Source organism: Odocoileus virginianus, chromosome 34, assembly GCF_023699985.2.
Source record: "Odocoileus virginianus isolate 20LAN1187 ecotype Illinois chromosome 34, Ovbor_1.2, whole genome shotgun sequence".
Taxonomy (NCBI): Eukaryota; Metazoa; Chordata; class Mammalia; order Artiodactyla; family Cervidae; genus Odocoileus; species Odocoileus virginianus.
Window position 1 is genome coordinate 5,659,393 of NC_069707.1, and position 18,503 is coordinate 5,677,895.

Here is an 18,503-nt window from a genome sequence, read left to right on the forward strand (position 1 = left end):
TTTTTGCCATAGGTATTTTGCAGATGTTTTCTTTCAGTCATTTTAATTTACTGACTTTAATTTGTTTAATTATAGTAGAGAATATGCCAAAATCTAGATTTAAATGTGAATAACATAAATAGCCTGAATATCTTCCATATCTTAATTCTCTAAACACATGGAATTAGTTCTTGGATATGGTTATGATGTCACCATCATGGAGTTCATTAAGCAGAGTACTGTTACTAATTACAAGTAATAATTTACTGAGCACGTTTTTTTGGTCAGAGGAACTGCCCTCTGAAGGCATTTCCAATTTCCCATAATCTCAACACTTGACTCCATTGCTCTGTCTCTATAGCAGCATGTGTCATCGATTCCACTGTAATGGTTGACTTTCCAGATCCCTGTAGAAATTTTTTTTTTGTTCGTTTTTTTGTTTGCTGTATTCATATGGGCTAACAACAAGGAGGTCAGTCCTGGGTGTTCATTGGAAGGACTGATGTTGAAGCTGAAACTCCAACACTTTGGCCACCTGATGCAAAGAGCTGACTCATTTGAAAAGACCCTGATGCTGGGACGGATTGGGGGCAGAAGGAGAAGGGATCGACAGTATGAGATGGCTGGATGGCATCACCGACTCGACAGACATGGGTTTGTGTGGACTCCGGGAGTTGGCGATGGACAGGGAGGCCTGGCGTGCTGCGGTTCATGGGGTTGCAAAGAGTCGGACACGACTGAGCGACTGAACTGAACTGAACTGAACAACAGAGCTTCTGATTTCAGGCCAGGAGTTGGACAGTCAGTCATTCACAAATTAACTTAGGTCCATTTGACCCTGATGCTGGGGAAGACTGAAGGCAGGAGGAGAAGGGGACGACAGGACGAGATGGTTGGATGGCATCACCGATTCAGTGGACATGAGTTTGAGCAAACTTCGGGAGGTGATGAGGGACAGGGAACCCTGGCGTGCTGCAGTCCAGGGGGTCGCAGAGAGTTGGACATGACTGAGCGATTCAACAGCAGCAATTTGGAATCAGGCTTCTGGAACATGTAGCTGTGCTAATAAGTCACTTCAGTGGTGTCTGACTCTGGGGGACCCTAAGGACTATAGAACACCAGGCTCCTCTGTCCTTGGGATTTCCCAGGCAAGACTATTGGAGTGCTTTCCTGTGCCCTCTTCCAGGGGATCTTTCTGATCCAGGGATTGGATCTGTATCTCTTATGTCTCCTGCATTGACAGACGGGTTCTTTACCACTAGCACCACCGGGGAAGCCCCCTGGGACATGTACATCCACACTAATTTCTGTTATATGAATGTCATAGACTTTATATATAATCTAGAAATCAAAACATAGACCCTTAGGATTTTAGTGAAAAAAAATCACATTCTGAAGTTTTAACTTCATATGGCATTTACTGCTTAATATTGATATTAAGCAAGGACATCACTGTTTTATCTCTCTACCCCAGGAAAACATGTTATGCCTACCCTAGGACAATTTTCAAGCATGACCATATGCATACGCCTCAATATAGACTGGAATAAATGCATTCTAATTTCCTGTTGTTATATACTTTATTGTGTCTCCTTCAAAGAAATATGATGATATATGAATAACACTGACAAAAATGTTGCTCCAGCCTTATGTTAATGTGAAATTATGACTAAGAATTAAAGTTTTGGGGAGAAAACTCCAAGTTTATAGTCCTCAAAGCAAGCATAATTCATGTAGACTGCATAAACAGTATATATTAAGGCATACATTTTACTGCATATCTGCTAATAAGAAGATGCTACATGTCTGCGTCCAATAGGCTGAGTTACAGTTGCTGTGGGGGCCATAATTTTGAAGTCATCTGCATGTTAAATTCTCAAATGTAACATGCCAGTAACATAATATTTTTATAGGATATATTATTTGTTCCTAATAGTTTGGTTGGAAAGAAAGTTTGTGTGTGTGTGTGTGTGTGTGTGTTTTAGGATAAGAGAAAGTTAATAAAAATGGAATTTAAAAAAAAATGCCATATTAGAAAATGTAAAAGTATGGGCATTTTTGCATCAATTAAGAAAACAGTAATAAAACTTGCTTTACCATTCTCTGTACACTAAAGAATGTTATCCTTAGAGGTTTTATCCAGGTAATGCTGGAATATACCATATCACAAATATCTTTAGAACCAGTAACATTGCAAGGACTTTGATACCCCACAGCCCACACTCTTCACCTGCTTATCTAAAAACTGAAGTCCAAATGGACTCAGTGTTTCACCCTAGATCACACAAAGAGTTCATGGCCAAGTTGAAACTGTAAATGGTATTTTATGGCTTCCTGCTCAGTGCTTGAGTTGTTTCTACTGCCCTTATTTTTACAGTAGCTGATTATTAATTATCTTTCATGGGGCTTTGATGATAACTGTTACATACAGTAGATACATATTTCATGAAATAGACATTATAAATTTGTGACACATCCACTTTATTTCTGACTTGAAGTGACTTAAATGTGGAACATTAATGTAAAAATGCTCAGGAACTCCTGGAAGCACTTCAGACAGCTGTATTTAAATTCTCCTTTGAACATAATCTTTAACATTGACCAAAAATAAATAAGTAGAAACTCTTATATTTCCTAGTACTGTGAAGCATATGGAAATTTCTTTAAATGTATTATTTTGCAAAACTAGAAAACAACCAATTAAGAAACAAAATGGAAATATGCCTTAGCATTCACTTTTCTTATTTGATGAAGAAATGGTATATACAAGTCAGTTGAAACAACATAGGCAAAGGTTGGTTGTTATTTAAAATGAGAGAAAAGAGGAGACCCTTAACATCCAGAGTTCTGTGGAGTGGTCCTTGGTGGTGGTTCATCAGGTGAGTTATCTTGTTCCTGCTTAGGCAGCCTCTGCACTGTTCCTAGCGATCCTCTCCAGTAGACTGGCTCCTTGGGTAGCTGTTCCCTTTTGCTATCCTTCTAGAGAACTGTACCCATGACAGAGAGACTCTGAGAACATCAAGGTGTTGACTTTAAAGTGTTTTAAAGTTAACAAAATTTTCATAGAAGTAAAGTTGCTGTGTGGAATTTATCATTGTGGAATTTTGCTATATGCAATTCTAAAACTTTTGGATAGCATCATGCTTTTTCAGTAGATGAAGCATGTATTCTTTGCCCTGAAAACTTCTAAAAGGACTCTTTTGGTGCTTAGCTTCTTGTATTTTTCTAAAATTTTAGTATTAATAATTGTTGGAATAATTAAATGAGTGGAATAAAAACAGTTGTTGATTAAGAATTAAATTTTGTTGTTATTGTTGAATTGTTCAGTCACATTCAATTCTTTGCGACCCCATGGACTGCAGCATGCCAGGCTTCTCTGTCTTTCACTAGCTCCCAGAGTTTGCTCAAACTCATTGAGTCCATGATGCCATCCAACTATCACATTTGCTTAAATTTGATTTTAAGGAGCTTTGTTAGTATAGAGTGGGGATTTTAATCATACCCGTGTGTGATTATTACTGCAGCAGAATCGATAATTTATTTGCAATACTGAACAAATATACTTATCAAATAAACAGAATGCCATGCACACCAAACAAATCTCTGTTGAATTAGAAACTCAATCTTCTATAGCAGAGGTCCTCAACCTCCAGGATCAGATGCCTGGTGTTCGGAGGTGGAGCTTATGTAATGATAATAGAAATAAAGTTCACAATAAATGCAACACTTGAACCACATCAAAATCATCCCCATCCCTCCACCACCCCATCTGTGGAAAAGTTGACCTCCACAAAACCAGTCTCTGGTGCCAAAAAGTTTGGGGACCCCTGTTCTATAGTACTGGCTGTGTCGAGGATGTGATAATCAACTATGGATAATTATATCAACTTATTCATTCTTTTGCTCATTCATGTGTTCTTGCTAATTTTCAGAAAGTATTTATTAGGCATCTTCCATTGCTAGACACTGTACCAGGTGCTATGGGTATGATATGAACAGGGATGTCAGAAATACAGTACCTGTCTTCAAGGGGCGGTAGGATTAAACCCAAGACAAGTGCAGGCGATGTCATCAAGGGTCTATAAGGAAGTGTGAGGAAAGGAGTTCTGAGGGAGTGACAGTATAGCTGACCTCAGAACTAGCAGTTGAAAAAGAAAAAGAAGAAGGAAATGTAGATGTGTACCTCTTGAGAAACGTGTATGCAGGACAAGAAGCAACAGTTAGAACCGGCTGGACGTGGAACAGTGGACTGGTTTCAAATTGGGACAGGAGTACGTCAAAGCTGTACATTGTCACCCTGCTTATTTAACTTAATACATCAATTTAACTTAAATGCATCATGTGAAATGCCGGCCCGGATAAAGCTCAAGCTGAAGTCATGATTTCTGGGAGAAATATAAAACTTCAGATATACAGATGTTACCACCCTAATGGCAGAGATTGAAGAGAAACTAAAGAGCCTCTTGACGAAGGTGAAAGAGGAGAGTGAAAATGCTGGTTTTAAACTCAACATTCAAAAAATGAAGATCATAGCATCCAGTCCCATCACTTCATGGAAAATAGATGGTGACAAAATGGAAACAGTGACAGACTTTATTTTCTTCGTCTCCAAAATCACTGTGGATAGTTACTGCAACCATGAAATTAAAAGACACTTGCTGCTTGGAAGAAAAGCTGTGGCAAACCTAGACAGCATATTAAAAAGCAGAGTCATCACTTTGCTGACAAAGGTCCATCTAGTCAAAGGTATGGTTTTTTCCAGTAGTCTTGTAAAGATGTGAGAGCTGGATGATAAAGAAGGCTGAGTGCTAAAGAAACTGATGCTTTTGAACTGTAATGCTAGAAAAGACTCTTGAGAGTCCCTTGGACAGCAAGGAGATCAAACCAGTCAATCCGAAAGGAAATCAATCCTGAATATTCATTGGAAACACTGATACTGAAGCTGAAGCTTCAATACTTTGGCTACCTGATGGGAAGAGCCAACTCATTAGAAAAGACCCTGATGCTGAGAAAGATTAAAGGCAGGAGGAGAAGAGGATGACAGAGGGTGAAATGGTTGGATGGTATCACTGACTCAGTGGACATAAGTTTGGGCAATCTCTGGAGATTGCAAAGGACAGAGAAGCCTGGCGTGTTACATACAGTTCATGGGGTCGCAAACAGTCGGACAAGACCTAGCAACTGCACAGCAACACCAACTATCTGAAGAAGAGTAGAAAGAACCTGCCCAAAGCTTGTGGTGGGAGAAATACCTGGGGATGCATGTCTGGGGCTGATAAAAGGCAGTGTGGCCAGAATGTTGTGGGGGGAAGAGTGTATGACCTGAGGTTGGACCATGTCAGAGGGACCAGAAGGAATTGGTGCTTGGTTGATCATTCCTGGCTGACTCTTTTCAACTCCATGGACTGTAGCCTGCTAGACTCCTGTCCGTGGAGTTTTTCAGGTAAGAATACTGGAGTGTGTTTCCATTTCCTACTCCAGAGATCTTCCTGACCCAGGAATCAAACCCATATCTCCAACTGCAACTGCTCCTGCATTGAAGGCAGATTCTTTTTTTTTTTTTTTTTTTTTTTTATTTTATTTATTTATTTTTTTTATTTTTTTATTTTTTTTTTTAATTTTTATTAGTTGGAGGCTAATTACTTTACATCATTACAGTAGTTTTTGTTATACATTGATATGAATTAGCCATGGATTTACATGTATTCCCCATCCCAGTCCCCCCTCCCACCTCCCTCTCCACCCGATCCCTCTGGGTCTTCCCAGTGCACCAGGCCCGAGCACTTGTCTCATGTACCCAACCTGAGCTGGTTATCCGTTTCACCCTAGATAATACACATGTTTCAATGCTGTTCTCCTGAAACATCCCACCCTTGCCTTCTCCCAGAGTCCACAAGTCTGTTCCATACATCTGAGTCTCTTTTTCTGTTTTGCATATAGGGTTATCGTTACCATCTTTCTAAAGTCCATATATATGTGTTAGTATACTGTAATGGTCTTTATCTTTCTGGCTTACTTCGCTCTGTATAATGGGCTCCAGTTTCATCCATCTCATTAGAAGTGATTCAAATGAATTCTTTTTAATGGCTGAGTAGTATTCCATGGTGTATATGTACCACAGCTTCCTCATCCATTCATCTGCTGATGGGCATCTGGGTTGCTTCCATGTCCTGGCTATTATAAACAGTGCTGCGATGAACATTGGGGTGCATGTGGCTCTTTCAGATCTGGTTTCCTTGGTGTGTATGCCCAGAAGTGGGATTGCTGGGTCATATGGCAGTTCTATTTCCAGCTTTTTAAGAAATCTCCACACTGTTTTCCATAGTGGCTGTACTAATTTGCATTCCCACCAACAGTGTAAGAGGGTTCCCTTTTCTCCACACCCTCTCCAGCATTTATTGCTTGTAGACTTTTGGATAGCAGCCATCCTGACTGGCGTATAATGGTACCTCATTGTGGTTTTGATTTGCATTTCTCTGATAATGAGTGATGTTGAGCATCTTTTCATGTGTTTGTTAGCCATCTGTATGTCTTCCTTGGAGAAATGTCTGTTTAGTTCTTTGGCCCATTTTTTGATTGGGTCATTTATTTTTCTGGAGTTGAGCTGGAGGAGTTGCTTGTATATTTTTGAGATTAATCCTTTGTCTGTTGCTTCATTTGCTATTATTTTCTCCCAATCTGAGGGCTGTCTTTTCACCTTGCTTATAGTTTCCTTTGTTGTGCAAAAGCTTTTAAGTTTCATTAGGTCCCATTTGTTTATTTTTGCTTTTATTTCTGAAATTCTGGGATGTGGGTCATAGAGGATCCTGCTGTGATTTATGTCGGAGAGTGTTTTGCCTATGTTCTCCTCTAGGAGTTTGATAGTTTCTGGTCTTACATTTAGATCTTTAATCCATTTTGAGTTTATTTTTGTGTATGGTGTTAGAAAGTGTTCTAGTTTCATTCTTTTACAGGTGGTTGACCAGTTTTCCCAGCACCACTTGTTAAAGAGGTTATCTTTTTTCCATTGTATATCCTTGCCTCCTTTGTCGAAGATAAGGTGACCATAGGTTCGTGGACTTATCTCTGGGCTTTCTATTCTGTTCCATTGATCTATATTTCTGTCTTTGTGCCAGTACCATACTGTCTTGATGACTGTGGCTTTGTAGTAGAGTCTGAAGTCAGGCAGATTGATTCCTCCAGTTCCACTCTTCTTTCTCAGGATTACTTTGGCTATTCGAGGTTTTTTGTATTTCCATACAAATTGTGAAATTATTTGTTCTAGTTCTGTGAAAAATACTGTTGGTAGTTTGATAGGGATTGCATTGAATCTATAGATTACTTTGGGTAGTATAGCCATTTTGACAATATTGATTCTTCCAATCCATGAACATGGTATATTTCTCCATCTATTTGTGTCCTCTTTGATTTCTTTCATCAGTGTTTTATAGTTTTCTATGTATAGGTCTTTTGTTTCTTTAGGTAGATATACTCCTAAGTATTTTATTCTTTTTGTTGCAATGGTGAATGGTATTGTTTCCTTAATTTCTCTTTCTGTTTTCTCATTGTTAGTGTATAGGAATGCAAGAGATTTCTGTGTGTTAATTTTATATCCTGCAACTTGACTGTATTCGTTGATTAGCTCTAGTAATTTTCTGGTAGAGTCTTTAGGGTTTTCTATGTAGAGGATCATGTCATCTGCAAACAGCGAGAGTTTCACTTCTTCTTTTCCTATCTGGATTCCTTTTACTTCTTTTTCTGCCCTGATTGCTGTGGCCAACACTTCCAAAACTATGTTGAATAGTAGTGGTGAGAGTGGGCACCCTTGTCTTGTTCCTGATTTCAGGGGAAATGCTTTCAATTTTTCACCATTGAGGGTGATGCTTGCTGTGGGTTTGTCATATATAGCTTTTATTATGTTGAGGTATGTTCTGAAGGCAGATTTTTTACCACTGAGTTACCTGAATTGGAGATAAATGCCTATGAAGAGGCATGCAAACTATTGTCGAGCTAGGAGGGGATGGTGGTGGCATTATGTGCTCTCCAGGGCAAATGCCTTGGTTGGAAAAGTGCAGTGGTTAAAGGGGACAGGAAGGGAAAGGGAAGTTAAAGGGAAAGGAAGCTTTTGAGAACTTGGACTGGAGTGCTGTGGTGAAGATGGTGCTAACACGTCAGGTCTGATACTTAGAAGGCAATTCAGTAGTGTTACAGGGAAGAGCCAAATTCTCACTCATTTTTGGATCTGTTTCTTTGCCTTTAACCTTTGTTTTTACATTGCTTTTATTATTATAATCATACATAATGTCCCCAGCCTCAGGGAACCCTGCCTCTCTGCCTGAAAAGATTAACGCGTCTCCTCCCTAATGACCAGCCTCAGGGAACCCTGCCCCTCTGTGTAAAAGATGAACACGTCCCCTGTCTACAAGATTTGACCTCTGGGAAGTTCCCCTGGAGAAGGGAATGGCTTGGAGAGTTCCATGGACAGAGAAGACTGGTGGGCTACATGTAGTCCATGGGGTTGCAAAGAGTAGGACACAACTGAGTGACTAACTCTTTCACTTTCACTTATGTACAATGCAGGAGACCCTGATTTGGGTTCCTTGGGTTTGATCCCAGGGTGGGAAGATCACCTGGAGAAGGGAATGGCAACTATCTTCTGCATCTTTGCCTGAAAAATCCCATGGACAGAGGAGTCTGGCAGGCAACAGTCCATGGGGTCACTAAGAGTAGGACAGGATTGAGTGACTAACACTTCCCTGAGGTTGGCCATTCTAGGAGACATTTATAAAATAATGGTCTTTACTTTTTCAGTTTTCCCTCTTCTCTATTCTATAAAAGAACCTGGCATCCAGACTCTGAGAAGATAGTTATTTTGAGACATTAGTCTGCCATCTTCTAGGTCAGCCAGCTTTCTGAATACAGTCATATTTCTTGCCTCAGCACCTTGTCTCTTGGATTTACTGGCCTGTTGTGTGGTGAGCAGCCTGCTTTGAAACAGTAGAAGCGATGATGAATATGGAGGGTACGTGAAAGAGAGGTTCATAGATGACACTCACCCTTTTAGCTTAAGTAATGGGATGTAAAATGAGGTAATGAGTTGATTCACTGGAATCTGAATTTCTGGGGGAGACCAGGTCATAGTTCATGAGTGAGTGAGTGAGTGAAGTCGCTCAGTCATGTCCGACTCTTTGCGACCCCATAGACTGTAGCCTACCAGGCTCCTCAGTCCATGGAACTTTCCAGACAAGAGTACTAGAGTAGTTTGCCATTTCCTCCTCCAGGGGATCTTCCTAATCCAGGGACTGAACCCAGGTCTCCTGCGTTGTAGGCAGATGCTTTACAGGTTGAACTACCAGGGAAGCCCTCACAGGTCATAAATAGCCAATATTTTCCATCTTGTCTTCCAGCTTCATTTCATTGGTAGTCACTGCCTAGAGTCTTAGACTGATAAAGATCTTAAAGTTCATAGGATATTTCATGATCAACTAATTTGAAAAAACACTGAGAGTGAATTGTGCTTGTCTATATCCTAATTCAGTTCTTGTTTACTCTTAAGTTAACTCTGACATTCACAGTTGAAAAATTGCCAGTAGGTTAAAGTTTATACAATAGCAATTGCTGGTGAGTCCTAAGTATGTTCTGGCTATTATTCTAAGGGTACAGTCTACTTTATGTTTTTTAACCTTGAGTGTAGATTAGCATTTAGAATGATATAGGTTTATATTGAACTCTCTCCTGTTCAAGAAGAATTGATATTAATTGAGCCTAACATGCCTTTTAATAGCAGGACTTTTTTTATCTATAATGTGAATTCTTGATGTATATGGACCTTGAGGGGTACACTGTGACATGCCACTAATATTCTAAATTACTGTTAGTGGATAATTAAAAGTCATTTACATCTTGGTCAGTATAGTTAGCTCTCATTTATGAGTATATATGTGTTCGTAATTATTGGTTTGCAGCTCATATTCAGTGTAAATGGATTGTAGGTGAAGCTCTGAGGAGGAAATGCCATATAGGATTACAGTTTAAAGATGACCCAAGTCTGCCTCTCATTTTCTGTGTATCTATCTCAAAGCACCAAAGACCTCCCAAGTAATTGAATCTATCCTTTTTGTTTGAATTCCAAAGGGACTTGTTGTAATTCCTTTATATATATATATATATATTTTTTCTTTTGTAACCATAAAATTAAAATAATTAATTAAAATAATCAAAATAATTTTTCTAAATGCTGTAACTTACTAAACTTTCTTTAGGAGTAAATTCCATGTGAACATTCATAAAAGCTAAGGGACAATATGCTTTGCTTTACTTGCTAATTGGGGCTTCCTTGGTGGCTCAGATGGTAAAGCATCTGTCTGCAATTTGGGAGACCCAGGTTCAATCCCTGGGTTAGGAAGATCCCCTGGAGAAGGAAATGGCAACCCACTCCAGTACTCTTTCCTGAAAAATTCCTTGGACAGGGGAGCCTGGTGGGCTACAGTCCATGGGGTCACCAAGAATGGGACTCAACTTCAGTTTCTTTATTTGCTAATTAGTATTAACTTGTGTATTCTTTCTCTTTGTAAATACTCAAAAATAAAGAAGATATGATTATGTTTGATTAAATATATAAGCTTCAGTAAAGTTTCAGGAGGCAAAAAAGTCCCTACAGTTTCCTTTTTAAATGTTGGAATGCAATGCAGGAGACTCAGGTTTGATCCCTGGGTTGGGAAGATCCCCTGGAGAAAGGAATAGCTAACCCACTCCAGTATTCTTGCCTGGGAAATCCGATGGACAGAGGAGTCTGGTGAGCTTCAGTCCCTGGGGTGGCAAGAGTCTGATACAACTTAGTGACTAAACCACCATCACATTACAACCATTAAGCACAATCTACTAAGGAAATCTTTAAATATCTGTAAATTAATCCAACTTTGATTGTGCTTTTTTAGCCAAATGGATGTCAGATAGTGTTCATTCAGTAAAAATGAGATCCACTATTTAAGGCCTAACAACTTCGCTTTAGGTAAGAATGCCAAAATCATTTATATAATAATAAATTCTGTATCTTTTTATTATTTTTGAAACATTTTCTGTGGAATTTTAAAAAAGCATCTTTTAAATTTATTTCAATAAAAGATCAATAGCATTTTAATTAGTTAAATTTATTTTGTAATAATTACACATACAGAATTGGTTAGAAAATCGTATTTGGGTTTATTAAAAGACTAGAACATTCTTTTAGTATGGAAAGAATGTAAGTTTCTGTTTATTAAGGAAACATTGAAAATTGGTTTTCTCCTTAATTAATCAGGTGTGAAGGAAATTTTGAAGGGTAAATAACAATTAGAACATTTTGCAGAATGATCTCTTATTGTCCTGATTTGCAGGAAAGGGCCAATTCTAACTCCTTGTGGAATCTATTTCTTTGATTTTAACCTTTGCTTGTCTTTGCTTTTGTTATTGTAATCATACATAATGACCTGCCTCGGGGAACCCTGCCCCTCTGCCTTTGTTCAGCTCACAGGAAAATAATCTGACCCTACCCACCTGGAGAAAGAAATGGCAACCCACTCTGTATGCTTGCCTGGAAAATCCCCTGGATTGTGGCTCCTGGTAGGCTACAGTCCATGGGATCAAAAAGAGTCAGACAGGACTGAGCTGACTTCACCACCACCACCCACCTGTGAATGGCTGCAAGAAAGAAGAGATTATCAGATCCTCTCCCCTCCTGGAGGTTGGCCTTTCCAGGAGAGATTTGCAAGATTGTGGCTTTTTAATTTACTCCCTCAACTCCTCCCCTTCTCTGTTTTACTCTAGAACCTGACATCCTGACCTCAACAAAGTGTTTGAGACTTTCCGCTGCCGTCCTCTTGAGTCTGAATACAGTCTCACCGATTGCCTGAACAACTCGTCTCAGAGACAGCTTGGACTCACTAACAATGATGAAAGGTAAATCAACCCTTCTTTGTTGTTGTTGTTCAGTCTCTCAGTGGTGTCTGACCCTTTGCGACCCAGGGGACTGCAGCACGCCAGGGTTGCCTCTCATGCATCATCTCTCGGAGTCTGCTCAAACTCAGGTCCCCCGAGTCGGTGATGCCAGTAATAACAGTTAATTGTGTGTGTGGGACGAGGAGGCCCTGGACATTCCTGCCTGCGGGGGAAAAGGCACTGGGACTCAGATCTTCCCTCTCCTTAGATCTCCTGCTCCCCTCCACCCCAGCTACTATCTCTGCCATAATGGAAGGGACTGTACACAGCTTGGCATCATTTAGGAGTTTGCATTCTCAAAGGATTGCCACACCCGGGCTGTCCTTACAGGTCGGCAGCCTCACCCATCCTTTCTCAGAGTTAGTATATCATTTTCATAGTAGATCCCCTTGGCTCACGCCTGTATTGGGAGGACCCCAAGGGAATGGAGTAAGACCATGGGGCCCTGCAATAAGCCAATAGGGGAAAAAAAAAAAACAGGAGAGAAAGGAGGGTTTTTCTTACTTTTGAGGTCGTACTCAGAGGTATTTATTTTTTTTGCAGATAGCTAGCGGGCATGGTCCCAGTATACAATCTGAGGTTTTAACCGGGGATAAAGATTTATCAAGGGCTTCCCCACTGGCTCAGGGGTAAAGAAACCACCTGCCAATTTAAGAGATGCAGGTTCGACCTCTGGGTCAGGAAGATCCCCTGGAGAAGGGAATGACAACCCACTCCAGTATTCTTGCCTGGGAAATTCCCATGGACGGAGGAGCCTGGAAGACTACAGTCCATGGGGTCGCAAAGAGTCAGACAAGACTCTTAGTGACTAAACAGCAACAGCAAAGAGTTATCAAACCAGCTTCAAAAATGCTATGACGTGTTTACAGCTGTTTCGGCTTTGGTGGCGACCCTTCAGAGAAAACGTCCTCACCGTTGTTTCCTGGCAGCCTTTCGAGCCAGGCTGGACAACTGACAGGTCTCCTCTCGATTCAGCCTCCATTTCTGTGTATGTTGGTGTAGAATTCGGTTTCATGAAAATAGACATTTGAAACGTGAATCCAGAGTAACTTCTAGCAATATTAAAAATGATAAATGGCAGATTTCATCAGCCGTGCACACCCATGCTCACAAGTGTTATATATAGCAGGCTGTAATTTCATTATTACTGTTGCATTTAATAAAATTATCTCATGCCAGGGCCTGTTGGTCAAGGAGAATAGAAAGACTTATAAGCAAAACTATGCCCACCCTTGCTTATTTTGGTGATCTATTTAAAAAAAAAAAAATTTATTTATTTATTTATTTTTGGCTGCCCTGGAGTCTGTGTTGCGGCCTTCAGACTTTCTCTAGTTGCGGAGGGCGGCGGCTGCTCTTCATTGCAGTGTGCGGGCTTCTCACTGCGGTGGCTCCTTTGCGGGGCGCGGGCTCTCAGGCGTGCGGGCTTCTCACTGCGGTGGCTCCTTTGCCCTCTCGGGCGTGCGGGCTTCTCACTGCGGTGGCTCCTTTGCCCTCTCGGGCGTGCGGGCTTCTCACTGCGGTGGCTCCTTTGCCCTCTCGGGCGTGCGGGCTTCTCACTGCGGTGGCTCCTTTGCCCTCTCGGGCGTGCGGGCTTCTCACTGCGGTGGCTCCTTTGCGGGGCGCGGGCTCTAGGGCCTGCGGGCTTCTCACTGCGGTGGCTCCTTTGCGGGGCGCGGGCTCTAGGGCCTGCGGGCTTCTCACTGCGGTGGCTCCTTTGCGGGGCGCGGGCTCTAGGGCCTGCGGGCTTCTCACTGCGGTGGCTCCTTTGCGGGGCGCGGGCTCTAGGGCCTGCGGGCTTCTCACTGCGGTGGCTCCTTTGCGGGGCGCGGGCTCTCGGGCGTGCGGGCTTCTCACTGCGGTGGCTCCTTTGCGGGGCGCGGGCTCTCGGGCGTGCGGGCTTCTCACTGCGGTGGCTCCTTTGCGGGGCGCGGGCTCTCGGGCGTGCGGGCTTCTCACTGCGGTGGCTCCTTTGCGGGGCACGGGCCCTCGGGTGTGCGGGCTTCAGTAGTTGTGTCTTGGTGGCTCCAGAGCTCAGGCTAAGTTGCTGTGGCCCCCGGGCTTAGTTGCTCCGCGGCAGGTGGGACCCTCCCAGACTGGGGGTCGAGCTGGTTTCCCTCGCATTGCAAGGCGCACTGTTAACCACTGGACCACCGGGGAAGACTGCCGATCTATTTTTATATATTCTTTATTGAATGTATGTCATGTCACAGCTCCTTTCATATATGATTTGCAGATTCTCATTAGTTCTCATTAATATATAGATTTCTAAATGGCATGATTAAGACTCATAAAAGTTGAATGCTTTGTGTAATATGTAATTGATCTAGGCATAACTGGAATATGAACCCACGGCATTGTGAATCTGAGATCCTTGTAGGTCTACGCCTCAACCTTGATTAATTATATACTTCTTTGGCTCTCTGTATTAACCATATACATTGGCCTTTGGGGAAGATGGGCCCTAAGTTTACCAAAGGTTAAGGAGATCTGTATCAGGCTGATTTGTCCAGAATATTTATGGTTTAGGCATGCTGTCCTGGCATAATTATTACTTGTGCCCCATTTCACCCTTAAAGTGTCCAGGATTGTATGATAAATCACATGGTCACTTTACCTAAAAATTTAACTTCTCATCTCAGTACAATTAAAGTATGAGCTCTGTGGACATAGAGACTTTTGTCAGTTCTATTATTATATCACCTTCACCTAGAAGAGTTGTTGTTCTTTAGTCGCTGAGTCACGTCCAACTCTTGTGACACCATAGGCTGTAGCCCACCAGGCTCCTCTGTCCATGGGATTTCCCAGGCAAGAATACTGGAGTAAGTTGGCATTTCCTTCTCCAGGGGATCTTCCCCGACCCAGAGATCAAACCCAGGTCTCCCACTTTGGCAGGCGAATTCTTTACCACTGAACCACCTGAGAATCCCACCTAGAACAATATCTGACACATAAATGCCCTCAATAAATATGTGTTGAATATTCTGTTGTCAGAGATTTGATATGTGTATCAGTTGGGGTTCCAGAGAAACAGAACCAAGATTAGATAGATATAATAAGAGATTTGTAATAAGATTTATTTTAAAGAATTGGCTTACATGCCTACGAGGCCTGGCAAGTCTGACATTTTTAGGGCAGGCCAGCAGGCTGGAAACTCAGACAGGAATTTTTGGGACAGAATTAAGGCAGAATTCCTTTCCCAGGAAATCTCAGGTTTTTTGCTCTTTAACTGACTGTAGGAGGTCCTTCTACATTGTGGAGGATAGTTTCCTTTACTTAAAGTTAGCTGATTGTAGATGTTAATCACAACTTACAAAGCAATCTTCACAGCTGCATCTAGATGAATGTTTGATCAAACAAATGATCACCACCGCCTAGCCAAGTCAACAGATAAAACCAGCTACAGTATGTTTGTACATACTCACATCTACATTGTGAGCCAAGCCAAGAGATAAGTGCTTATTGGTAAAAAGCAGCTTCCTCACACAGTATTAATATGATTTTTTAGAGTAAAAGATAACCAAGACTTTAATTTCCTCAGAAGAGTTACATACAGAAAGAATTCTTGTAAATACAGGGAGACTGACTGTTGGAATCTCATGTAGCATAATGTAAAATCTCAGGGCAGAGATATATGTTATGCAAATGTGGTTTAAAGTATGTTCTTAAGGCAGAGCATTTTGAAGCTTTTAGGAGAAAGCTGTCTTGATCTTGCCAAGTAGGCACATGTGATGTTTGATGTTCTAGTCTTGAGTTACACAGCGCTGTCATTTTCTATGTCTAGTCTCCTTCTTACTTATAGGCTCAAAGAGTTCTTAATTTTAGGATAGAAATGTTGTGACCTTTCTGAAAATAGTTGAGGAGGGGTGTATAGGGGAATATTTGGGACTCTTTCTAGTGATCAACACATTTCGCTTCATAGACAATTATTTTGCGCTACAGTAGCAGAAACTGAAAGTTGCTCAGTTGTGTCTGACTCTTTGCGACCCCGTGGACTGCACAGTGCATGGAATTCTCCAGGCCAGAGTACTGGAGTGGGTAGCCTTTCCCTTCTCCAGGGGATCTTCCCGCATTGCAGGTGGATTCTTTACCAGCCGAGTTGCAAGGGTAGCAGTGGGCTGACTCTAGTCCCCAGAATTGGGGACTCAAACGTGGTGTTACATCACAGGGACTGAAAGCATTTCTCCATTCTGTTTGCTGCCTCAGAGGAGTGATGAAAGAGATGAGAAGGGACATAGGCAAGACAAGTAATCAAAGGTACTGAAAACTGTGAGATTGCGATTACACTGAGCATAGAAGCAAGGTTTCTATTTCCTAGGTGAGCAGCAAGAAGGCCTGCTGACCTCCGGCGCACCTTAGTGAGCTGTACAACAAAAAGTGAATGTAAAATGTTAGCTTAATGCTTGCTCAAAGGTCTGAGCATTTTTGTTTGTTTGAATTATATTCACAAGTAAAGAATTAAACCAACTTCTGTATATTATTAGTAATTCAACTTTGAAACCAAACTTATTACATCTCACTAAGATTTCTGTATCTGAGATTTTTTAAGGCAGGCTGCTAAAACCAGTTTATATTGATAGTGTGGCTGCTCATGTGCTTGAATACAGGCTTGTAATATTAAATCACCAATTAAGCCACCTGACTGAAATGAATGTTAGAATTTCTTGAGTCCACAATTGTCCTCTCTGACATTTGACTCCATAATAAGCTCTTGCTCAAAAAACGGCCTCTATTTTCTCCTTGGTTTATTTTAATAAGTTTAATTAGCAAAATACTACCTTTGAGATAAATAGATTTGGATGAATGTATAAAAATTATTCTAGACGGAATACAAGAAATTGCTAATGGTGTTAACCCTTGAAGACGCTGCCCAGAGGGGCCGGGGGATTAGTTTGACTTTTTCCTTTATAACTTTCTAAACTACTTCAGTTTCCTGATCAGTTTTGTTTTACTTGTGTACTTTCTGTGCTTGACCATAGAAACGTGAACCATTCTTGTTTTGTTTTGTTTTTTTCTTGTAGCTCTTTACTTTTTAGGATAATAAGTGCTATTTTAAACAAAAAATAACTTATTTATTTCACATATTTGGTATCTTCATTTTGCCTAGGAAAACTGGGATCTGCTTTAGAAAGTTTATGAACAATTACTCTGGAAATAACAAGACCGGTTCCTTTGTGTATGTGTGTGAGAATCTTTTGATGAGACACTTAGGAGTGAGATTGATGTAATCTCTTAATTATATCTGACTGGTTACTTACTCCTTTATTATAAATGCTTTAAAAAAAAATCAATCACAATTTAGTTTCCAAAAGACAACAACTATGACATCAAAAAAAATCCTAGGTATCAAAGAAATAATCAAAGAACACCTGACTCTTGTCTCTTTTTTATTCTGTAAAAGAGAACACTAAAAAAGAAGAGCTGTAATAGATCTCTTTTACTGTTGTTCTCAGCTGTCTTCTGTAAGGCAGGTAGGGTGCTCAGATGCATAACTGAGCCGACTATTTGGAGATGCACAAAAATCAATTATAGGGAGTTCCCCGTTGGTCCAGTGGTTAAGAATCTGTGCTTGCAACGCAGCGGCTGTGGGTTTGTTCCCTGGTCAGGGAACTAAGGTGCTGCATGCTGCACCGTGCAGCCAAAAGGCAAAAAAAAAAAAACCAACAAAAAACAGTTAAGTTTGAAGTCAATTATAGCATTGGAGATTTCATCTTTTGGATTTCCAGTTAGGTGCTTGCTCCTCCAGCCTTTTCCATGAATGAGATAATAACGACTTGTCTTTTATTTCTTTTTTTGTTCCTTCTTTCCTTCCCTCTCTTCATCCTCCCCTTCCCTCTCATCCTTCCCTCCCTTCCTTGATAATTCATGTGAGTTGTAGTAAGAATCATAACAATTAGGGAGATAAAAAGGACCATGGACCTTCCTGATATTAGAATAACTGTCAGTATTCAGTGGAATAGTGGGCAATAAAAGAGTAAACAAGAAAGCACTTCCATCATGACGATATGTATATTGTAATATGATCCGAAGAATGTTAGCAGTTTGATCTTTGGTTCCTCTGCTTTTACTAAATCCAGCTTGTACATCTGAAAATTTTTGGTTCATGTACGACTGAAGTCTAGCTTGAAGGATTGAGCATAACCTTGCAAGCATGTGAAATGAGTTCAGTTGTGAGGTAGTTTAAACATCTTTGGCATTGCTCTTTTTTGGGATTGGAATGAAAACTGACCTTTTCCAGTCCTGTGGCCACTGCTGAATTTTCCAAATTTGCTGACAAATTGAGTGCGGCGTTTTAACAGCATCATCTTTTGGGATTTGAAATAACTCAGCTGGAATTCCATCACCTCCACTAGCTTTGTTCATACTAATGCTTCCTAAGGCCCTCTTGACTTCACACTCCAGGATGTCTGGCACTAGGTCAGTGACCATACCATTGTAATGATCTGAGTCATTAAGACCTTTTTTGTATAGTTCTTCAGTGTATTCTTGCCACCTCTTTATCTCTCCTGCCTCTGTTAGGTCCATACCATTTCTGCCCTCTATGCCTTTTCTTGCATGAAATGTTCCTTTGA

The 18,503-nt window shown here is 40.9% G+C and overlaps 1 protein-coding gene across 1 annotated transcript in view; it reads left to right on the plus strand.

Moving 5' to 3' along the window:
* PRKN (parkin RBR E3 ubiquitin protein ligase) overlaps nucleotides 1-18,503 on the plus strand; it is a 1,209,190-nt gene that overhangs the window by 67,470 nt on the left and 1,123,217 nt on the right. The window contains exon 2 of the mRNA XM_070461506.1: nucleotides 11,764-11,895. Within this exon, the coding sequence (XP_070317607.1) occupies nucleotides 11,886-11,895 (10 nt within the window). The 5' untranslated portion in view covers nucleotides 11,764-11,885. The remainder of the gene's footprint in view (nucleotides 1-11,763; nucleotides 11,896-18,503) is intronic.